This window comes from Chelon labrosus (genome assembly GCF_963514085.1).
Source record: "Chelon labrosus genome assembly, chromosome: 12".
NCBI lineage: Eukaryota > Metazoa > Chordata > Actinopteri > Mugiliformes > Mugilidae > Chelon > Chelon labrosus.
Genome location: NC_140345.1, coordinates 11,341,331 through 11,362,604, shown reverse-complemented (window position 1 = coordinate 11,362,604; position 21,274 = coordinate 11,341,331). Strand labels below are relative to the sequence as shown.

Below are 21,274 nucleotides of genomic sequence, written 5' to 3'. Positions count from 1 at the left end.
AGACAGGCGTCATCTTTAGGGGCTCTCTTCTCAAGTTTTGACCAATTCACACATCGGCTGTCTGCTGTTCTTTAGACGTGGACATCAGCTTGAAGAGGGGCTCAAGGTTTCATCTCGCATCGGGACAATTACAACAAAATGGTAAGATTCTCAGCTCCGTGTGAAACTGTTACCACTGGTTACGCTATCCGGCTTCACGTCATTCATTTAGACCAGAGCTAACGTTTTGCTCTCTGTTAGCTAGGTTGCTAACATTAGCCCATCATCTGTGGACGTGGCTATTTTACTTCAACTATTACAGTCCCGAAATACATATTTTAAGATTGTCCAGTACATAATTATTTGCATATGCATATGTATGTGAACACATTTGGTGGAGAGTAATTGCTAGACGTTAAAAGCAACACTATAAGCAGTTAGGAAAGGCCTTTGCCATCAGCATCAGACTCACACAATATACTGATTTGTAGTATGTGTTTATATATGTATATTTAACAGTAATTTTCTCAGTATATGTATATATACTGAGAAAATTACTGTTAAATCTTCCTATCTGAGCGTTGTTATAATGTTATAAATTAGTTTTAGCTGTGTGTGACAGAGATTAGACTACATGGTGTAATTGAGTTGAATGTTGTTTCAAATCTGTTGTTTTTTTACTTTCAGCCTGGACCAGCAGCAAGTGCAACCAATGTTGGGGCGTCTAGCCGTTCCCCCAGTAGGACGGTGGCTTCCCGTGCACCAAGTAACACAGTCAGACAGAGGTACAACACACGTTCCTAACCTGACCACTAAACTTTTATTCCTATAAACTGCACTCATTCAAGCAGACAAATAAAGTGGGTAAACTTTCCACGGCACACATTCATTCATTATCTGTAACCAATCCTCTAGAGGGTCATGGACAAGAGGCAGGGTACACTCTGGCCAGGCTAACACAAAAAGTCAAACGAGCATTCACCGTCACATACACACCTTTGACCCATATATGGATAACAAATAAAAAAACCACAAAGCATCATCAAAGTCATACAATGTGGCATTCACAGTCAGTACATGTTGATCCCGGTCGGCACCAATGGGAGATTTTGGACTTATTTGTTAAACACAGCTCCTGTCCACCATCACCAAAACATCAAATGAAGTTCTATCTTTTCTAAGAATGATAAATGTGATGGCCCAGCAGCTTACTAAGACATGCTGTATTTATTTTTCCTTTGTCATCCATTAGTTTGTTACTGTAAAGACCTTTATCCCAGCTATTATTTCCCATAATACCCTCCTGCCCTCAGCGTTGACCCTGCCTGCTCATGTCAGCGTACTGTAAAGAGTGATTTTCAGACAGCCCTCCCCTGTTTTTTTTTTTTTTGTGTCGTGGGCCATCCTTTGATCATAGCTGATAGATGTTGTGCTGTGGACTTAATCAGTGTGTAATCATAGGCTCACTGTTTGCTCTCTCTCTCTCTCATTATTACCCATTACTACCACACTCTTCATTACCTCATTAACCTCTGTTTAATCTCGTTGCATGAGAGACGCAGCCATGAATCAATCTGCTCTGTCCGTACCAGCTACTGTAGTTAGAATTACATTCAGAATATAATGTGTTATAGCACAGACTGTGATGGTCTCAAATTTAATGGTCACAGGTCAGTTTTGAGTCTGTTTGAAGGCTTGAACTTGTAAAGTTTGATAACGTTTGCTTTTATTATAATTAAGATGACAATTTTACACAATTGGTTAGCAACTTTGTTGTGGGTTTCTTCTCATTTTATAACTTATTATTATTATTATGAATTTTGATGACTAATAAGTCTAACTGTATGTTTCACGTGTGTGCTCCACAGAAAAGCCACCAGCAGCGGTACACGCAGCAGCGGCCGGACAGCAAGCTCAGCGGGTACTGGTGGTATGTGGCGCTTCTACACCGAAGACTCACCAGGCCTCAAAGTGTAAGTACACTTTAGAAAAGCAGCTACAGTAAAGCATTTCTACCTAAACAAATAATCCTTTGACTTTTTAATTCGTACTAATCCTCAGGATGTCCAACACTTGGTACGTCTATTGGTAGGAAATTAGGCAGACGTGACTATGTGGTCAAAGTAATAATTTATCTACGGTATAACCGTTTGATTTATGCGTGTGTGTGTCTATATATCCCCACACAATTATATGTTCAAGGAAAGTCCAGGCTTAGAAGACTCTTTGATTCCAACTTATATTCTGCTACATCCTCGCCTCTAATATGAGAGAAGGCACCCTGTCTCCTGGCCATAGATAGTTGATCAATGGTGCTGTGGTGGTTATTGAGTGCGTCTCTCCAGCAGTCGAAGGAGGGCAGACTCGCCGTACAGTGCTGTATATCGAGTGCGTGTTTGTTTCCTGCGTTAGACACCAGCCTCAAAGCTTCATTAAAGGATCCACTCTGAAAGGTCAACTCAATTACAGCTTTCTGACAGGGGGAGGGGGGGGGTAGCGGAGGAGATGGTTGGCATGGCAATGCTTCTACTTAGCGATGCGCTCCTCCACCCGAGCCCCCCCACTCAGAGCCTCCTTCAGAGATGAGAGCCCCTCCTTGTTTCTAAAGCTCATCAATAAAATCAGGCTCTACCTCTTTTTTTGGGGGGGTTACGGCAAATGATGGGATTTTTGTGTTGTGTTTTGTGCGTTAATCACTGTGTCGTTGTTATGACAGTGGGCCGGTGCCAGTGCTGGTGATGAGTCTGCTGTTCATCGCATCCGTCTTCATGCTTCACATCTGGGGGAAGTACACCCGCTCTTAAACCTGATGACCTGTGACCCTGCACCTCGGCTTCTTAACTCTTTGGACCTGGACCAAACAGCACATGAACAACAAGCAGTTTCCCCTCTATCACAACAACACACCAATTGGATTTTAGTGGCCATGTCAGTACGCGACTTTGGTAACCGCCTTGTTGCTTTCTTCCCATCACTCCGTGTTTTACATGTGATGGGCTGAACGGGAGGAAGAAGCCATGCAGACCCACCTAAGATGTGCTTTCTGTTTTGTCGCCCTCCCTCCAAGTGGCAGTGCGTCTCTCTCTTCTGCTGCCTTCAGGACGTTGTTGTTTTCAGGCCCCCATCAAACATTTCTCCTTGTAGCCTGAATTAAATTTTTTTGTTAACAGCATTTGTACAAAATATGATTGTAATATTGTACAATAAAAAGTAAAAAAATAAAATAAAAATGACGTGTGACTTTTGAAATTGAACTGTGCATTTTTTCCAAAAGACATTTATAAATGTTTTTACACAGACAAAGTCAGGAATAATAAAACAAATGAGTTACAATACATGTGATAATTAACTTAATTCTTAACCTTTTAACCTACCTGCATTTTATTTCACTTGAGATCTTGGCTATAACTGCTTAAAATAACATTTACACTCCTCCCTTATTACACTGATTATATCTATGACTCTACATGTGGGTTGTATCTTCATCAGTAGAAAAGCACAGACGTGTCCTGACATACTGCCACCTGTCTCAGATCGAAGTTTAACATGATGAAAGTTTTCAGAGCGCATACCTCTGTAGAGGTTTAGAGGCAACGCTCTTTAACATAGACGGCCCAAGGGTTCGTTCTTACCGCCCGTACTGAAACTTGCTTTCTTCTTCCTCTTTCTGTAATTGCAGGTTAAAGTACCAGTTCTCCATAATGTCTGAGAAACAACATGAAGTTATCTTTCCATTTTTCCTCCTGACCCTTTTCAATGCAGAGGGCCTCAAGAACAGAGCTCATAGAAAAAAAAATCCTTGAATGTGGGCAACCTTTGGTTAATGTTAATCTACAGCTAATTCTGCTCAGATAGATGAATGATCATATATTTTTCCGCAATGATCACTTGAAATTTGCCCAGGTGTTGTTCCTTCTTCTCCTGAGGGGGGCGCTGCAGACTATTGTCTGAATGTCATTTGCTCCGGTAACACGCTAAGCTGTCCTCACTCAGAGAGGGGCACGAACACGTGTTCCGAGTAATTTTATTAACCCTGCCTAATCATTTAAAAACTCTAACTTATAACCACAGTGAGCTGCTCTGGCATAATCCTTCAGTGTGTTTGATAGTTGAGAGATCTGAAACCAGACTTCTGAGAGTCACTCTGAGATGAGTGGCTTGATTTATTGTGTGCAACATTAAAAAGTTTGTTTTGTTAAATTTGATTGCTGTTAGAGTGTTATGGCCGTGACTGAGAGCTGCTGGCTGGATGTTTTGGAGCTGGAGGAGTAGTTCTAACCCAATCTGCATCACCAGGTTATCTGTGTTGAATATGGAACCACCAGCTGGCGTGGCTTGTGTGTGTGTGTGTGTGTGTGTGTGTGTGTGTTTGCGGTCTTGTACCTTGCGTTAAACGTAGCATTCATGTCCTGTTCATTAATTCATCTTGTTGCTATGGCTCTGGCTTTCCGAAAGGCTTCCAGTGTTTCGTGGGAAACTCGGGCACTGCTGCCACATCTCGTCCCTGTCCTTACACAAAACACACACACACGCAGAGAGAGACACGCTCGCAAACTCCAAGGCCCAAGTCGCGGCGGCACAACACGGCAGCGAGCCAGAATAATTCAGCACTACGATTAAATATGAAGGAGCTGTGGTAAACCTGTCCCTCAGTGTTCAGGAGCCAAACAGGCCCAGGCAGCATGTGGAGCGCTGTGGCTGTCCACGCTGCCGCAACCTGTAGTTCTAAACTCCTCTTGACACCGTCTATACAAGTCAGCTCAGTGTTTCATTCAAGGGTAAAAAAAAAAAGGTGGTGAAGGAGGTATTTTCTTTGTCATTGTTGCAACTCAAGTGCTCAGTTTGTTTTGAACAGACAGATCAATAATGGTCTTAAAACACGGAGAGCACTAGAATGCACATTGTTGGTGTTTGGATAGATGGTCATAGGACAATGAAGTATTTTCAAGTATTGAAAGCGGTGTGTTGAAATCCTGGTAGGTACACTGTGACTGTAGACAAGAAAGTTGAATTATATGTCTGAATCTGACTGTGAAACGTTCTTATATCATTTTACTTTAGCAAAATTAACTCTGTTCTTCAGCACTCACTCAAACTTTATACAAAGATAGTGGCATCGTGCACAACACAGCGTCAGAGGGTCTATTCCAGGTTTAACAAAATGTACAAGTGAGTTACTTCTTTACTTTGCAGATGAGATATAATCGAAGGATACATTTCCACTAAATCAAAGCTGTGTCAGAGTCGATCATGCAGCAACATTCATTCTAAGTTAAGCCTATATCTCTACATAAATCATCCTCTGAACATGTGACATGACGTTTTGTGGAAAGAAAGAGAAGAGTGAACGATAGGAGGACAGAGAAAGAAAGGAGCTTTCTTTAGAGCACTTCCTCTCGGTGTCTTTTTCACCAGAAACCCATATCCTGTGAAGAAACCACACGCGTTTACAAGGGATGGTCCCCAGTACAGAGAGAGGTGAACACACACACAAGCTTCAGGAGACTTGTAAATAGGTCGCATGTGTTTTCTGCTCTTCATGACACAGGCTGCTCTGCGGTTTAGCTTGAAACTGTTAAAACGAGACTGTCCCCCTCTCTCTCCCTCTCCCTCGCTCTGCGTGTCGCTCGTCCATCACGCACAAGTTTGTGTGCATCTGTCCCTCCCTGCAGATAAACACGGCGTTCAGGATATCAGGTGCAGCAGAGGGCTGGTGATTTGAAACTCGCCTTTCCTTCCAAAGCATGCGCGGAGTATTCCTTCTTTAGATGTGTGCATGTGCCCAGTGTTGCATGTCAAGTATGTGAGCGTATTTTTTGAACAGATCACATGGTCGGTAAAGCGTGGAATGGGTGGACAGGCGGCTGGAATCGATCCACGCTCACTGACCAAGTGAGTCCTGAGCGATGTGCCAAAAATTGAGGCCTTTTGGAGGTGATGTTGGGACATTCCCAACTGTGTTATGTATGGTTCAGTATACAAGTAGTGGAAGTGGTGAAATAGGTATTCAAGCTCCTTTACTAGAGTGAAATTAGCAATAAAACAAGACAATGTCAGAAACGGTCAAACAGATATAAAGTAGATACACAACTACTTTCCTAATTTAGTTGTTAGATGTTGTTCTGTAAAGGAGATTTGTCATATTTCATGACATTATGGTTTCCTGCTATCGAAAAATGTGCTTGTAAGAACTGATTTTAACATAACAGCTTTTCTTAACAACTAATAGATTTGCTTACTTTTCACTTTTGTTCTTTTATTATGGCTGTTACTGATTCTTTTTTTTTTTCTTTCTTTCTTTTTCTGATCTCACTCCAGGAAATATCTACCTCAAAATGTTTCCAAATTATAATACCTCAAAAATGATTTGTGACCATCCGGTAATTAGTTAGTTGTCTAGCGGCCAATTGGTGCAGCACTCTGTTAATAGCCAGAGATCTGTGGCACAGCATGATCTGCTGAGAGGTGAGAACTTGTTCACTGTAAAATAATCTGACTCCATATTCTGCCATCCAGGCCACACAGTCACTGTCATGTGTAGTGTATGTGGGTCAGCAGGGAGAATTTGTGAATCTGTGTGTGTGTGCCAGCTGGACGCGTCCCGATTTTTCTTTACTTGGATCCCCTTTCAAACAGAAATAAGAGAGACGGACTGAGTGTGCATCTATCAGCTCTTCACCTCTCCCTCTGATCCTCTATGTGACACCAGCTCACCTCGTGCTCCACGCATGAGGTGTGAAGGCATACGCTATATTTCTTTTTAATTTCATTAACTGTTAATTACTATATCCCGACATTGTACATCATTGAACATTTGTAATAAGGAAAACGATAGCTCTTAAAAGTTATTTTTTTCCGTGCCATTGTCCTCGATATTTTCAGCAAATTCCACTACTTGAACCGATCCAGACAGATGACTCACTGTTACATATTAAGCAGTCTTTAATAAGCAGCACCGTCTCCTGACTTATTTTTTCCCCAAAGAGAAAAAAAGTTCCACATTAAAAATAAAAATTGAATAAACAAATTATCTGACAAGCATGACTTCCCTATCTAGTTTTTAATGTAAAAATGGTTTCAACAGTTTGGCAAAATAATCATGTCATCTTGGAATAGCTTCTAGCACATCAGGCTCACCCCATGTCCACATATTTCACATGTTTTCGGAGTCGTGACTCATTGGTCTTTCTCAGTTTGTACATCGTTGATTCATCTCCTCATGTCTGAGTTCCTTCTACCTGAGATGAGAGGAAGTGAGGAAGGGACACAAGGTGAGAAGAGACAGACCAACAGGCACTTAACATTTTAAAGCCACATCTATTAAATAAGGCCTGTGGAACAGCTGCATCATCTTGGGGGAAGCTTGTGGACTAGAAGTGGACTTGGGACCATAGGGTCACTGGTTTAAATCCCCCTACATGTCGCACTCAGGCGGCTGCCCACTGCTTCAGGTGTGCTCTTTGGATGGGTTAAATGCAGAGACCGAATTTCAAAGTTCCTGCGTCAAGAATCCCCTCTCATCGATTCCCTCACCTCAAGATGCATGTTAGGTTTAGACACATCCTTCAGGATGACCCACTGAGATTAATTTCCGGGTCACAGCCAGGAGGATGGAGGACAGAGGAGACAAGGTGGCACAAAAAATGGACAGTTGTAAATGAATGTGTTCCAGTGTGCTCCAGTTTGGGATAAATTCAGTTAAAACAGCACAGATTTACCAAGGAAAGAATACATAAATCAGAGCAAACATAAGCGGTGTAAAGGAAAGAACAGATAAAACGACTAAAAATAGAAAGACAAGTCAGATAGAAAGGGAAATTGAGACAATATCTCTAACCGTCGAAGTTAAAAGCACAAAGGAAAGAAAACAAATATACGGGGAGTTGAAAGAAATAGAGTAAGAGCAGAAACAAGAGGTAAACCAAAGAGACAAGAAGAAGAGGGCGCTGGAGAGAGACACGAATAACTACAGGAAGATGGAAACAAGTGAAGACAAGTGGGAGAAAACCAAAAGAAATTTAACAGGTCTGTTAAGATATATGTAAAGAATTTAACAGGATGGAACAATGTGGAGGCTCAACTAACACAGAGATGAGAGATGAATAAAACGTTAAAGGAGCAGGAGAGGAAACCAAACCTCCTTTTGCATACACGGGGCGACAGATCAGCAATTAAAATAGATCACAAAAAGCGCAGTATATGGAAAACCATACTGCCGAAGTTCTTTTTTGCGTTTGTCTACGTGCCATTAGGTGTTACGATAAGGAGAATCCCGTCACAGTGGCCACGCTGGTCTCTGCAACCTTTTCACACACACATCCCCTCCCGTCAGCAGTGAGGCCACGTCAGGCCTGGTGATGCCCCGTGTGACTGCCGCAGGCATGCAGAGCCAACTGGGGTGTGATGTCATAAACATGTGCCCCCTGGCTCCCCCAGGAGCCTCCTCCCTCACTCAGTGCCAGCCTGCAGCAGAGCGGATCAGACTGGACCCTCAGGGACACACTGGCCAAGGCTGGACTAATTTAGGGAGGAGTGTGTGCGTGAGGGAGGGGGGTTAAACCGCTGCGCTGAGTGTCTCAGGTGTCAGCCTTGTGCTTTCTAATATTAAAGACACTTGGCCTGTGTGGGCAAGGGTGTGTGTACCCATGTGTTTGTGCATGTGTTGTTTATGTGCAGTGTATTTTTAGGTGACTGTATTTTCCACTCCTTGTGCAGCGCTCCGGGGGAGAAGCAGAGGGGAGAGGTTAAGGAGGGCAGGGGGCACCAGTGTATGGTGAATCTGGGGAACACCTGGCTCTTATATAATAATGTTCCTCATTAAAATATGCAGACATTCAGAGCATGCTGAGGGTTTATTCACAGCGAATAGTTGCAATATTTGTTGCATTCCTTTAGCGTTAGAGCCTAAAACAATGCTCGGCTTTCTTGCGTTTAGTGAATCAAATATTTTTGTACATCTAAGCCCACAGTAGCAGCAAAAAAGAGTCCAAATGATCACATATTCATGGGTGTGTAGGTATGGATACATGATATACATGTGGTGTATTGTGATTTGTTTACAATGCTTCATTAATGAGTCAACAGTTTCATGTTTTCGTGAGCTTTCCACATGATGCAGCAGCACAGCAGCGCTGAGGTGCTCACGAATGATGAAGGCAGTCACATACAGTGACAGCAGCCTTCAGTCACATGTCTGCTGGACAGACAAGGAACATGACACTTTCATATAAAGTAATGAATAACATAACTTGCCACTGACTGCCGCATTACATTATGGATGATTTAACATCATCTATCTCAGCTACTGCAAAGTGCTCGCCGTTCAGCTAAATGTTTTCCTGCTTTGTTAGAAAAAGAAAACAGTTTGGTTTTGATTTAAAGTTGAAATTATAATTGCTTTGGCCACTTGGGGGCAGCAGAAACACGATATAAACATAACAGCGACATATATATTAGTGACATGTAAAGTTGTTTTTAGCAAAAAGTTGGCAGTTTACGCATCCTGCAGACAATGAAGCGTATTCGCGCTCAGAGATAATCCAACAGTCTTTTGGGGAGACCTGGTCACAGACAACAGAGCTGGACACGCTGCTTTGCTAGCTAATACACTTTACGTTAAACGTCAGAGACTAAATAAGGTGATGCTGGTGGTTATTTTCGTTATTTTATTCAAATGACTTACCCCCATACTTCCGTCTAGACTAAGTGATATTATCTGCTTCATCTACCACTGTCTTGGTTTCTTTTTTCACTTTTTTTTCTTTCTTTTTTTACTCCCAGAGCGAAAACTTCTTTCATTTTGAATTAGGTGCTGCTGACATACTAAACTACTTTTCAAAGACTAGTCTCCTGCAGTCACTGAAAACTTGGCACTGCTGTAGTTTAAAGTTTGTCGACCATCGGGGGCCAGCTATTGTCCTGGATTCCCCAGTAGTTGCCTGCCTTGCTTGCTGATTTGTTGTGCCTCTGCTTGCATTGATCTGCTAAACAAATTCTTTTAGCTGTTTGATCTTCACCACGGCTAAATGCACCACAACATGCACTAGCTATTCACTAATGTAATCTATCTTAATTTAGAGCTGTGCAGGAGGCCTTTAATGGGATTATAAGAGCTTTCTGTTGCTGCTTGCTGAGAATGATTAGCGTCCCATTCTATGTGGGCTTATCAAGAGTAATAATTTGATCAACTGTAATTGGTCAATTAACACTGATCAGTACAACTTTAAATGTAATCTTACTTTAACATCATCTGAGCCTAGTGACTCTATAAGCTTCAAATTATTTGCTATACTAAGAATACTCAGTGATCGTGCTGTTCAAACATGCTGCTTACAGTATATGTGTTCTGTCAGACAGCCTGCCTGATTTGCATATAAGCTCTGTACTCGTATTCATTCCTTCTTAACATATATGCTAGAGCAGGTTATTGCATGTGCAAGGTGTGTCTGCGTGATAGTGGCAGGTATGAGCCGACCCACCGGGATGTTTGCGTGACCCCTTTTCAAAGTAGCTTTTCTTCATAATTCCTAATGTCAGCACTCCTCTGACCTCTCAGCCCATGCCTTGCTGTGACCCGGCAGGCAGCAGCCTCAGTCTTAACATACTGCCCTGACTTGTACTCTGTGGATTACATAAGCGTCTCTCTCTCTGCTTAAGAGGTCCAAGAAAATTGCACGTTTGTCCATGTTTTGAATACACATGCTGTACTACACTCCTCAGATGTCATCATTATCAGATCTGTATTTCTCTGATCTGCCTGCCTGCTGTGGATCTGAGCAGGGAGTTCCCTGATAATGGACAACTGTAAAGTATGTATTTGGGGAGCATACAGACATTTGAGCACAGGCATGTCAAAGCCCCAGGTGTTAGAGGAGGGTAATAACATAATGACAGCCCGGTCGTCCAGTCATAATTCTCCAGTAGCTTCAGGGGGTGTTGTGTGTTTCTAAGGGGGTGGTGTGTTGGGGGAAAAAATGTTGATATGAGCTTTTTCTGTATTTCGCTTTCTTCTTTGGTAGATTCACATCTTTAACTTCAGGGAATCTCAGTACAACACTGAAACCCAAGCAGAATGTATTACCAGCAATTAAAGTATTTATTTGTTCTGTGTGATTACATGGACTGAAGCACCTCAGCTGTTATCAGGTTGTTGAAGTATCCTGTTTTTGTGTTTGCACAACACATCCCTGTTTCAGAAACCTGGATACGCATTTATTCTGTCTTTGTGAAGCTGTCTACCTAACTGCAGGACACTGTGCCATGTATGCATCTTATTCCAGTTTCTGACAACCACTGACTTCTGGTGCAGTGAAGAAACGTAATTGCATATCTCTTGGAACTGAATTCAAAATGCCTGGCATTTTAGATGGAAAACAACGATAAAAATGTTGACCTCTTCAAGGTCTTCTGTGGTAATCAGACTGTGGGATGTCATAGTGTCCCAACATGTGCAATGGATCTGGTCAGGTTACACTGAAACAGAAACATTTCTACATAACCAAACATTAAAAAATAAAAGAAGCATTGGCTGTGAGCCGCAACAAAATGTGTTGTTGATTGTGTTGACATGACTTCCCTTGTGCGACAGATGCTAATTCTCCTCAAATCCCGGTTTTTAATTCATTCATTGGCGGTTTGTGATGTAACGATAACAGGCACCAGAGGAAACAGCATGCATGAATTAATAAACTGGATACTAGAATTTATTACGTGAATGGCACAGAAATACAGTCAGTGTGAGAAGATTAGAGGGGTGATGTCCCTTTGGGGGGAGCAAACTAATAAAACTCAGCAAGTACAGCATCTCAAAACTTGTACAGTACTTCAGTAAACCTATCTAGTAGTCTAATTTCTCTGTCCTCTCCCTTCCACCTCCTTTGCTTTGGGCTCCTGCTCGCCTTTGATGCTCACCAGTTGCTCACATAAATAAATGGATGAAAGAAAGAACAGGTAAAATAAACCCACAGGCAGGATCTGCTGGGGGAGAAAAACTGCAGACTTGCAGATTCTTCTCACCAAGATTTGTGACACTGAATGACTGATGCGCAGGGACAGACAACTAAACATGACAGTTGAAGCATATGTGTGTGTGTAAGCTATAAGCACTGGACGTTAGCTGTTTCTTTATATATTATTAAGAAGCTGAGGAATACAAGAAAACACAGGAGCTTGTCTTGTCAAGCAGGCAGCTTGTTATTCTTTGATGAGGGTGTTTCATATTGATGACTCTGTTGTGAGTCAGTGATTTGTAGCCAAATAAAAATAACTTCACGTTGGGAAATCATCCATGACCTTTTGCATACCTTCATTTAAACGCTTTAACAGTTAGTTCAGACTGGATTAGTCATAGATTTACAAGGTTAAATACAGACATACTTGTGTATGGTGCACAAGACCGTGCGTGCTTGTTGTGCACGGCTTGGAGGAGGATCCAGGTTGTCATTGAATGTCACGTTTAATATCATCACATGGCCACTGGAGCTCTATTATTCATGAGATCAATGCTGAGATTCAACCAGGCCTGATACAGGACAACTTATCCCCCTCCGGCTCTTCCCCTCCATCCCTACATGCCTGCATTGTGCCTCTTGGATAATTCTCAGAAGATTATTTTCCCTTCACCGTTCTCTTCTCCTGCTTCTGCTGAGCTTGAGTTGTGAGGGTTGGGAACATGAAAACAGAGGGTTTTCACCGCAAGGGATGACAGCCAGTGAGAGACAGACAGCAGCTCCTCTGACACCTCGACTGGCAGGGCTTTAAGGCCGGAGGCAAAATAGTGGAAGAAAGAGGGAAAAGGTGCAAGAACGTAGGGTTGCAGGGGTGGGTTAGTGTCAGACATCCAACAAAGACCAGAGAGGTGTGAACTTGCTATGTGTCCCAGAATTCTCTTGGTCAGTCATTCATTATTCTCTACACTACAAGTAGTGGTGAGCAGTAAATCTAGATTTCTAGAACTTGTGAATAGTAATAGCTTAGACAGGTGAGTTGTGGCAAAGTACAATCAAGTACAAACTGATTCTCTGTATGAAATACAGAATATTTTATGTCATTCATTTTAAAGACACTGTCTAGTAATGGTGGAATGTAACCAACTAACAGTACTCAAGTACTATACTGACACTTATCTATGTTTTAGTTACTTTGTTACTAGTACTACCTTTTATATTAATGCATGAGTAATAATAATCTAATACAATATACCAGACAGTAGTATAACAGCTACAGGGGATATTTTTCAGTATTGCATCATTTTATTTTTAATACTTTTAAGTACTTTACAGTTTTGTGTTAGTATTTTTAATCTAAGTAAAGTATCCACCAACACTTCTGTAGAGTCTGTACAATTTATCAAATTATACAGAACAATGGCCAGAAGTAAACACACTAAAATTGCTATTCTTAAACATTTTACAGCACCCAACTAATATGTCATCGGCTGCTCAGTGAAACTCAGATGTAAAAAAGCACAACAAAAACAATGAGGAATAGTACAGTGAGTCCTGATTGCTCTTTCCAAAAAACCTCCCACTCTCAGCATGCAGAAGTTGCACCCACACAAACACGCAAATATACACATTTGTTTTCTTCCACGTGGAAAACATGACTGCATGGTGTACCAGGAACAAGACTGACAGGGACTATCCGTGCATGCTGCTCAGTGCCTCCTAGGGCCATCAAATATGCAGGTTTTAACCTGGATCTCTGCACATAAAGGACCCCATAGACCACACACACACACACACACACACACACACTGAAATTGTGAATTGTTTTGGCACGGATTTCAAAAACATTTTAGTTTGAGTAGGATTAAAATGTTCACTACTCTTTAATTCAACAACACATGCAACATATTAAAATAACAGGGGGAAATTACAAATGATTTGATGCTTATCAGTAAGTGAAAGTTTTCAATACTCAGCTGATACTCAGAAAAGTATAAATATTAGTCCTTTCATATACTTCAACATGTGAAACAGGCATCAGAGTTCTTAAAGGCCCAAAGGCCATGTCTTCTGAATGTGGCTGCCCTTCCACTGAGACCATGTTTGCATTATATAACAGCCACATCACTCTGTCATCATTAACACTGAAGTGCACACGTTACAAGAGACAAATGCAGCGTAAGACCCTTTCATAAGATCTGCGTTCATCCTGTGTGTCCCAACAAACATGTCAGTGTTTCATAGCAACTCGTACCCATAATGCCCTTCCCATGTGAACTACAACTGAGAGGCCCTGGGAACTACAACTGTCACAGAGAGCCATCAGCGTGTCTGTGTGTCACTGGTCTTGGCCGTGACGTCTCTGCAGGAGTGTGCATGTGCTGGTCCAAGCTTCCTGTGCGCTGATGCTCGGACGTTGATGTCAGCACACAGGCTGCAGCCGTGGCCAATGAAGTCGGGTTGAGGTTTGGGACCGTGCGGCGCTGCAGCAGCTGGAAAAGACTCCCGGGGGAGAGCTGAGAAAGCGGCCACAAACCTCCCCCCAAAGGACTCAGAGAGAGATACAGATAGGGGACGACCCCGCCTGCAGCATGTTATTAGTGGACGCATTGTGATGCTGTTCTCTCTTTCTGTGCGCCACATTGTTGTGCGTAGTCACTAAAATCATCTTGTGTCTGTATGACTGTGCGTGTGTGTGTGTGTGTAGCATTGCGCACAGGAAGCAGTGGTGACGCTCTCACACCGCCCACCATAGATATTACAATGGAAAGCCCAAGCAACTGAGCAACTGTACACCCCTTCTGCCCTCCAAGACACACATGGAAAACTACCATAGAGTTAGAGGGCTACGGTTGCACTGGCCAGCTGGTGGGTACATTCACCGGCACCGGCTCAGTAAAGGCTGAGTCAGGACACATTAGTCTCTGTATGTGTGTGTCTGTGAGTGTTTGAGGACAATGAAGAGATGATGGCAAAGCAAAGTGGTGTACACACACTCACATGCGCCTCTCTTGACACGTGTGAGGATAAACATTGATTTCCTTGACTGACGTTAACACCCTGTTGAGTAAACACGCAACCTAACTCACACCAGTGCAGCGACATACGACAGCCCCTGCACACTCAGATGCGTATGGGCACCTCGGCTGTGTCCACAGCCGTCTGGCGAACGGTGTCAGGCCCAACAAACAGCGCCAGGTCAGGGTTCAGAGCGGCGTCACTACAGTGCTCCCACAAATAGAGCCATACCTGTAGATACCTGTATTATGGTTTGACTGCTCATCACAGCTTGGTGGTCATGCTCTACAGGCAAAGAAAAAGGTCACACACACAGAAAATTTAACTCTGTGTCACACTCTATGCCAGTTCATGGCTAAAATGTTTATTAGAGAGAAATGGAAAACTCAGAAAGCCATTGTTGATCAAACCGTAACCAGATTAACCTGTTTGGAGGCCACACGTCAAGAATTTCCTGATTGTCCCCTATTTAACCCACGACCATCAGCAACCTTTTACGCAAATACAGTATCTGATACTTCTACGTCATTTCTAATAGGAAAAGTCTACGTGCAACAGGTTCATTATTTGTAGTGCTCCTCAGATGGAAAAATACCACGTGGTCTTGGGTCCTGGGGCTTGGTTCTGTACCCGTGTTTCGTATTAATATGTGTTTATTTTATTTGATGAGATTTGATTTGAACACAACTTTCTTTGGGAATATTGTATGGAAAATCATATACAGTATGTGTGTGCTTTTTCGGAGATGAGATGGACGCATTCCATTCAAATAAGAGAAAGCATATAGTGGAAACAAAAAAATAAAACAATACATAAACAAAAGGAGGAAGTAGACATTTTTCACAACAGACATTTAAAAGTAGGGAAAGCGCAGGTGTTATAATAATGTCTTAATTCCTTTAAGTGTCTCAGTGAGAAGTGAAGTTGTGAAATTGAAAGCAAACATCTGTGTTTTTTATAAGTTAAGATGTCTGCCATGAAAACTCTCTATAGGAAGAGAAACAATAATAAAACGTAACTAATGGAAACATATGTTGGACAGATCTGTGTGATACTGTCCAGCTGCGCAGAATTACAACTTATCTTACTTGCATAAGGAATTAGTAATTCATTTTTCGATGATCAGTGAACGAGAAATGAGTCTGGGGGTTTGACGTGTGCTCAGTTCAGCCTCAACCGGTGCACTTTAGACTGTAACACAACAAGTTGTTTCTGGATTACACATACTATCAAACCCTCTAGCCGTTTAACTTTTAATATTTAATATTTGTTGTCTATAAATTTAAATCTAAACTACACATATTGCTATGATGTGAAAATAAAACTGGGTGCTCCAGCTTCCTAGCACAGTCTAAAGATGTCAGGTTAATTGGTGATTATGAATTGGTCATAGATGTGCAGTTGTGAGTGTGAATCACTGTGTGAGTCTTTCTGTGTTTCTGTGAAAGACTGCCAAAATCTCAAGGATTTACCCTGCCCCCCGCGACCCTCTAGAGGACAAGCGGTAATAGATAATAGATAATAGATGGATGAATGACTAGATCAGACTCTGTTCACTTTGCGAAGTTTTCAAGTTGTTACAGTTTTGTTGTGTTTTTTTTTTTTTTACACTAATCACTCTTGTCAAATCTAATTTACTCTGTTTTGTGTCAATTTTTTATATAAACCTTGTTTGTTTCCTCTGACAAATGCGCCCACACACACACAGGAAAACAGTGCTTTTACTGTGGGCCGCAGGCAGGGAGATTACAAAAGCCTGAATTTAAAAACAGCTTATTGAGGCAAACAAAAATTTCATTTGAGGAGATTTTTATTTATTTATTTATTATTATTTTTAAATATCGTCACATGGAAGGCATGGTGGGATTTTGTAATGATGTCAAGGAAACTCCACAGGCACAGGCTAATCAAAACACTGAGCTGGGGACGTCACATTTCGATGTTAAAATGTGTCTCAGGGCACCAGTGTGCAGCTTATGCGTGTGTTCAGAAAAATTCAGGGAATGTGGCTGCGGCACCTTATTTTAGGAATAAATGTGATCAAATGCGTAAGTGGGTTTATTTTTCCTGATTGTGTTCTGGGGATGTCTGTGCCCAGAACACAGTGAAACAGTCCAGAGGGGGTACTCATAATACCATGAATGGATTGTTCTCATGTATCCGAAACATGAGAGGCAGGTGCAGGTGTGTGTGTGTGGGTGTGGGTGTGGGTGTGTGTGCAAACTCTGTTTTCATGCTTCTAATCCTCTTTAATTTAAATAGAAATGTATCTATCACCTATCTATTTATCTATCTACAGTTTAGCAAAATGTCCCCCTCTAACAATCCTTCAACATAAAATCACCCTTTTAAGCTTATTAAATGAAAAATATGCGGATATGCTTTGGATTGCATTAGATTATGTAGATTTATAAGCCTGGACGAACTTCCCCGACCACACTTTTTTTTGTGGCAGAAAGTTGGTAGTTATGCTCTGGCAAATGTCTCAAATAGTTTGAATGGACAGAAGAGTAATAGCTACGTAGTCATACGTGTCATCTGAGCAGAATGGAGTTGAATTTGTCTAAAACAAAACGGCTCTAATTGGTCAGAGGACTGGCCAGTTTTGAGGTTTTTTCTTTCTCTGTATCGGCTGAAACAGCAATGATGCCCAGTAATGAAATGGTGACCAATGGTGCTTTACAGGACACTTTAAACATTCACTACATTTAGTTTCTTCAGTAAATTATCTCAATACTTCCTCTGCCACTTTCCAGGTGTGCATGTTTGTTTTCCTGTCCTTTTTTCTAATAGCAATAATTCAAGCCATGACATAAACAGGGTTAAGTCCCTTTTCTCTCCCTTCATCTCGCCTCTGAGAGACAAGGGAAGAAAAGGCTGACTGAGCGAAGAGGAGGGAATGTCCTAAGCGTGGAGCGCTGAGGGGTGGGCGGTTTGAGCGGGGTGAAGCTGGGTTTGCAAGGGAACATGCTAGAGGATAAGGCGTGTTCCCTTTTGGCAGCACAGTGCGGTGTCAATCCACCGGTGCCATCTGATGCCTGTGCTTGTGACGGTGCAACAGTGTACGGCAGACGCTGAGAAAAGATCTGGCAGCTATAAATAGGCCGTGTGTTAAAGAGGAGCGTTGTAAATATAGTGCCCTGGCGTGGTGTCACTTTACACCCCACCCACCCCCTCTTGGTCTCAGCCGGACTCCTCTTAACAGTTTCATTATGCTGGAGTGCGTCATGAGCGCTGGAAAAAAAGAAAGACTTGAAAACACGGGAAGAAAGGGAGGAAGGACGAAAGGAAAGACGGGGGCTGGCAACGCTGTGGTTATGGGACAGATTACGCTCGAACTGTGTGTGTGTGGGTGTGTGTGCGTGCGTGTGTGTGTGATGTAATGTAGCTAAGGCCAGGCTTCCCCAGGTCCTCTGGTGTCTGCAGGTTTGGGAAGCTTCCAAAGTACAAGAAAACAGAGAAGTGTTTAAGGGGAGGTGATCCTCTCCTCTTCCCCCCTCCCCCCTCCTCTCATCCTCTCTTCTATCACCTCATGGATTACCCATTCACTTTTTTTTTTGTCCCCACCTCTCTCATCTTCTCTCCTCTTGTCTCATGTCTTCTCTGCATCCTTCTTTTCCCACTGCCCTCTCTTCTCTTTTATCCTCTCTTCTCACGTAATTGTGTCAGCCGTCTGCTCCTCCCTCACCTCTCATCTTCCCCTCTCTCCCCTTCAAACTTCTCATCCCATCTCTCCTGTCCTCTTTATTTCTTTTCTTCTCTCCTCATTCCCGCTCTTTTCCTCTCTCTTCAAAGCTATTGAGAAAGTGTTTTGCTGGGTGTGGTGAGGGTTGTTTTTTTTTTTGTGTGTAGGCAAACTCTACTCACTGTGCCCACTGTGCTTTTTACACTTTGGTGTGTGTGTTTGTGTGTAGGTGAATTGCTCCTATCGCATATAAAACTCTTCCTATGACATCACACAGTGACGTCCCTTGACATTCAAACGTCCGTTAAGCTCGTTTTTTAAGGGAACAGTGTGTGGTTGCGCTCTCGCACATCTGGCAAGGATTTTCAAGAGCTTTTTCCTCTTTGTTACTTTTCAGCTTGAACAAGTGACTTCTTTACAAGAGAAAAGTCAGACACACTCTCTCTCACTTTCTGTCTTGCACTCACAAACACAGACCAACACACGCACACACACACACTATGTGACGCAACAGCCACTGGTCATGTTCCCAAGGTCCTGTTCTCAGAGCAGTCTGACTGGAGGCCTTTGTCTAAGCTCGCTTTAAAAATAAAACTGGAGCAGGATTACTACGCACACACACACACACACACACGCACACACACACACTCTTTGTGCATGAACTAAGCCTGACCTGAGGTGGAAAAGGAGCCCAATGCCAACTCATGATGCCGTTTAAGTAAAGTGTGTGTATATGTGTGTGTTTGTGTGCACGTATGTGTACTCCCATACTGTATTCATGTATTATTCCACTCAGCCTCCTCCTGACAGTGTAATTATGGCCTTGTATAACACCCATGTGTGTGCAAGCACACACAAACAGACATGTATGTGCTTCAAACTTGATCAAACACACCACCTGTCATTTCTACTGCTTGGCACAGAAACATGACTTCGGACAAATTACAGGACCCAGATTAAACCCGTCAAACTCCTCACAAGTTGAGGAGGATTTCTGCTCTTGTTACTGAATGATCCTCCCGACCAGCACTCCACAAAACGTCCCAAAGCAACATCCTGTAACTTCCCGTAACTTCCTGAGTCAGGCTGTCAGTGAGCGTCTGTGTCCCTAGTTTTTGGTAAATGGTCTTTACATAGCACTTTTCTACCAATTGGTATACAAAGCGCTTTATAGTTACAATGACACATCTACCCACTCATCCACAGAATCACACACACATTCACACACCAGTGGCAAGCACTGGGAGTAATTTACGGTTCGGTGTCTTGCTCAAGGAGACTTCGGCATGTGGTTCATGTACCAGAGATTGAACGGCTAACCCTCTGGTTTGTGGTAGAGCGGGTGTGGTGTGTCCTCCACTGTTGAGTCTAGTCAGACCCCTTTCTGTGGCTTTGCTGCCAATTCAGCATGTTGAAGACACAAGTAGGAGAGATAGATCTCTCTGTTCATCTTAGTGAACCATTGCAGGACAAGAATAATGGAAGTAACGAAATCTGAACAGTCAAAGACACAAATATTTTCACAACATGATGATCTAAAATGAATTAACTCTAGAAAGAGCCATTTGCATTATTCAGGAGAAGCCAGCTCTGTACAACGGTGAGATGAAATAAACATCACAGATGCTTTGCTACAGCAGAGTCTGCAGGAGCAACTTAGCAAATGAAGATCTCTCCCATGATGGAACTCCAGAAGAGCAGTCAGCATGCATGCGGGAACCCCTTCCGCATCCTTAGCAGGTATCTCAGGGTCAATGTGCTTCGCCCCTTAACCTGTACAACTCTCCTGAGTGGGGCAGCGAAGGCTGAGTTAGCCTTCACCTGCAGAGGGGTTCCAGCTGTGGTTCCTTGTCAGCCAAAACCACCTGGAGCTGGTCTTGGCTGCTATCTCCCCAGTGGCCTTCCACAATTGTTTAGGGTTGAGCCCAATCTTTTGTAGGAAATGGCGCACTGCGTAATATGTCTATTTAAATGTGAGTGGAACCTTTTACAATTAAAAAACGCCTATAAATATAGCCCCATTTCTTAATCCATAACAGGGGGATCCTAGGGCTAACCAGGGTGCACTAACAAGGAGATGCCGATGAAGGCCCGAGAAGGACAACTATACAGAATGCAGTTTCCCCCGCCTTCACTTGTAAACAATGTTTAGAAAATACATTCACACTGCATGGTACTGATCAAGTTTTAAACCAAGCACATATAAGTACTTATGGCTCCTTCACTAAGATTCAAACCCTTCACTCTGCCGTGTTTTACCAATTAAAAAACACTGTACTGATAACCCAAGACACTTAATTAGCGCTAACTCCAAGATCCCTTCCCTTCTCCATTTACTTCTACTCCAAAACCACCCCAGCCTCAACTGAATCACTGCCACCCTAAAGGTTTCAAGGGTGCACGTTGCCGAAAAGCACAGATGATGCCCAATGAGAGCTCTCACAGAGGATTAACAAGGCCCCAGAGTTCCATATTAATGATAACACTGGGATGTTGTAATGTATTAATTTTGCAATTTAAATGTGTAAATATGTCTTTATTTTATTTTATCTTTTATTTCTTCTGACTTGTAATACTATTTCATGGAAACAGTTTATGGCGACATTTGTTAATCTAAGCATTAAGTTGATGAATAGATATTTTTGGT

General features: G+C 42.5%; 1 protein-coding gene across 1 annotated transcript; it reads left to right on the top strand.

The window, feature by feature from the left end:
- Positions 1 to 7: 7 nt before the first annotated feature.
- sec61b (SEC61 translocon subunit beta) lies at positions 8 to 3,222 on the top strand. The gene is made up of 4 exons (XM_084557367.1): positions 8 to 141; positions 667 to 764; positions 1,848 to 1,952; positions 2,696 to 3,222. Exons 1-4 carry the CDS (start codon positions 139 to 141, stop codon positions 2,781 to 2,783), a joined length of 294 nt encoding a protein of 97 aa, XP_084413493.1. The 5' UTR covers positions 8 to 138; the 3' UTR covers positions 2,784 to 3,222.
- The last annotated feature ends 18,052 nt before the right edge of the window (positions 3,223 to 21,274 follow it).

Coding starts and splice junctions, on each gene's coding strand:
- sec61b (XM_084557367.1), top strand. Junction 765..1,847: donor AGTAACACAGTCAGACAGAG/GTACAACACACG, acceptor TGTGCTCCACAG/AAAAGCCACCAGCAGCGGTA. Junction 1,953..2,695: donor GACTCACCAGGCCTCAAAGT/GTAAGTACACTT, acceptor TTGTTATGACAG/TGGGCCGGTGCCAGTGCTGG.